We start from the raw sequence: 3,048 nt of genomic DNA on the forward strand, positions 1-3,048 counted from the left end.
AGGGGGTTGGAACTGGATGAGCTTTAAGGTCCCTTCCAACCATAACCATTCTATGATTCATTTATTGAGTAAAACAGTACTTATGATAGAAGTGCATCAACCTTAAACCCATACAGATGCTGAGAATATTGCATGTTTTTCAGAGAAACTAACCCTATTGAGAGAAACCGGGGGTAGTTCCACCTTTGAAATCCAGGGCCTCTGTGTGATTTGGTCTATACTTGCCACCTCTGTGGAGCCTGCTAGTATTGTTCACTTAAATAGAAAGCAAACTTGCCCTTGCCCTCTTACACAGAGCATCACATCATTAATTTGGAATGTGAAAAAACGTAGAGATGAGTTTATATTAACTTCTGTCTTCGTTGCAGAATTATTAGTAAGGAAATACAGAGAAAGGTAGTTTACACTGAGCTTCAGATTTTTAATTTCATGATACAGTACTCCTAATATTTAAAAGAAAAATAAGAATACATATCAGTTTTTAAGTATAGCTTGAGCTGCAGCAAAATTTTCCTAATGCTGGTGTTCGTTTATGGACAGAACATGCCCATGCTTAGTTGAATATATACATGATTTATTTTTTCATTTTAAAACCTCAAGCTTAGAAGGACACTTTGAGGGGAAAATACTGGATTCTGTAGGAATACACTACTCAACTGATGCCCATTGCTCAGGGGCTTCCTACTGCTGGTCTGCTGCAGACATAGATAATTCACATGAAACTTAGGAAAGCATTAGCTGGATCACATTTTCTAAATATTCTGGGGTTTGCTGTAATTGAAGGAGTTCCAGCTGGTTTTACTATCATTAGTTGTCCTTTCTGAAGGTGTAAAGGTCCTTGTGGAACACAGTGTTGTAGCTGATAGTTTTGTTATGAATGTAGGCAAAACAGGATATTGTAAAAAGCTAGCCAGAGTTGAAGAAGTGATTCATTGGGGGATGTGTGAGATTTAGGATAGACCTTGTCCTCTGCTGCTTTTGCAGTTTTCTACTTGAAAATGTGCTCTTCTCAAGGTTCCTGCTCTATTTCCATCTGAAATGTAGCAGTTCTTCCAAAGTACAAAGCAGCTTCTTATCTTTTTGGATGAAAAGTAGTATGCGAATATGAACTATTGTGTAATACGATGGCTATGGAAGTTAAAGCTTTAAAGATTGCCACCGTGTTGATGTCTTAAACGTCTTGTACGTTCATTTTGAAGAGCTGAACCAAAGTACTTTCATAGCAGGTTATTTGTTATAACATTGAAACAGTTGAAATTTATATACACATTTTACTGGTTAAATTACAGGATGGTTTTCTTCTTTGCAGCTGCAAACAGATCATGTGCTGTGTGGCTCAACAGTCAGCTGAAAAGATAGATAAATTCCGAGCTCATGCAGGATCTGTGTTCCTTACTCTCTTACACTTTGACCATCCTCCAATTCCACACATACCTCATCGAGAAGAGCTGGAAAGGATATTTCCAAGGTAATGTATTGAAAAACTTATCCTAAACCAGTGAAAGTAAAAGATACATGCACACAGTTACGCCTAACACCAGCAACCTGATATGCCCATATGGCTAATACAGGTATCGAGGAATATTTGGTGCTGTTTGTCAGAATTTCATTGAAATGTGCAGTGAATATCCATAAACATGTAAAATATTCAAAAGAAGAATTTACAGGATAAGTTCCTGTTAAAAACCATAGTTTCCTAAGGAGATAAGTCTTACATGGTCATGCTGCATAAGTCTCTGCATCAGCCCCAGTAACTTCTGAACCCATCAGCCAATTCCGTGGTGGATTGTGGAGATCATGTCAGTAGTAGATGGGAGACCACTGGTAAAATGGAACTGCTGGGAGCTGTGTTTTAGTAATCCTGCTGTTCATGAAATGGCTGGTTTATATAATCTTATTTTCTCTCCATAATGTGAGAGCTGGAATTTATTGGCAGACACCCTTCCTGATCCCCCCCTCCCCACCTGGAAAACATTGATTGATCATAATGATAATTTTAGTGAATTGTGTTATTTTAGCCACGCTCGATTTGCAGTAGTTTTCCAAGATGATATTTCTAGTTAAAGCAAGAGTGAGAGCAGCTGATGGCTGATTGGTGATGATAATACCTGACTGGGATAAGAGACATCCAACTTTGTGTCCCCGTTCTGTTTGTTCAGCAGAATCTGAACCTCCTGTAATTCAAAAAGCCCTGTCTGCTGGGCTGCTGATTGATGTGTGGTGGGGTGTGTGTCAGCCTTTCCTGGGATAAGTCTGCCTTTGCATCAGTGGTTGACTAGCTGTTGAAGGCAGAGAAGTCAGAAAGGAATGCAAGAAGGAGAACTTGTTTTCTTGGTGTAGAGAAAAGTGCATATGAAAAAGAAACTGTGGTTCAAAGGAATAAGGACTTGAAGACTGCTTTGCTTCAGTGGCAGTGGCTGCAGTTTTGATTTGTATTTTCCCCCTATGCTTAAAGAGCAATGATTAATTTGATTTTCAGGTAATTCAGAGACTTTCTTCACTCATGTGCTGCTTGAGGATGAGGAGCTATCGTAGGAATGTATGGGGAAGAAAGGCAGTGCACACAGAAAGTTTATCTTTTCCTTCTCCTTTCCCCAGGTCAGAGAAAGAGACTCTAAACTGGAATGCTGCATCAGAAGCTTTCCCTCGAATCACCCAGCTTTTGGCTTTGCCAGCATACCAATACTCTGTGCTTTTGGGTCTCTCTGTGTCTGTTGGTGGATTGACAGAGACAACGGTAAGAAAGCAGAGTGGCTTTCCTGTTGGGTAGGAGAATGCATTTACTGAGAAATCGTGGACTGAAGTGTAATAGACTAAAGTCTGTTACAGTGCCTGCAGATAGCTGTTTCTGTGAGAGTTTCAGCTGTAAGAGTTTTAAAAGAAATCAAGTCATACTTTTAAACCTGATGGGCTTTATATTTTTATCTTTAAAAGTACTGTTTTCTTGACTTACTGGACACTTTGTCTCCCATTTCCTGGCCTGATAGAACCTGGCAGTTTCGGCCTGTTGGCTCAGTCGGCTCTTAGGTTTATTTGCTCACCGCTCTT

At 39.7% G+C, this 3,048-nt stretch overlaps 1 protein-coding gene across 1 annotated transcript in view; it reads left to right on the forward strand.

Annotated features, from left to right (window-relative positions):
- The window catches only part of LOC104407985 (tubulin-specific chaperone D-like), a gene marked incomplete at its 5' end in the record, with an annotated part of 70,021 nt that overhangs the window by 45,430 nt on the left and 21,543 nt on the right, over positions 1-3,048 (forward strand). The window contains 2 exons of the mRNA XM_010017414.1: positions 1,310-1,468; positions 2,599-2,737. Of these exons, the coding sequence (XP_010015716.1) occupies positions 1,310-1,468; positions 2,599-2,737 (298 nt within the window). The remainder of the gene's footprint in view (positions 1-1,309; positions 1,469-2,598; positions 2,738-3,048) is intronic.

This window comes from Nestor notabilis, unplaced genomic scaffold, assembly GCF_000696875.1.
Source record: "Nestor notabilis isolate BGI_N333 unplaced genomic scaffold, ASM69687v1 scaffold11296, whole genome shotgun sequence".
Taxonomy (NCBI): Eukaryota; Metazoa; Chordata; class Aves; order Psittaciformes; family Psittacidae; genus Nestor; species Nestor notabilis.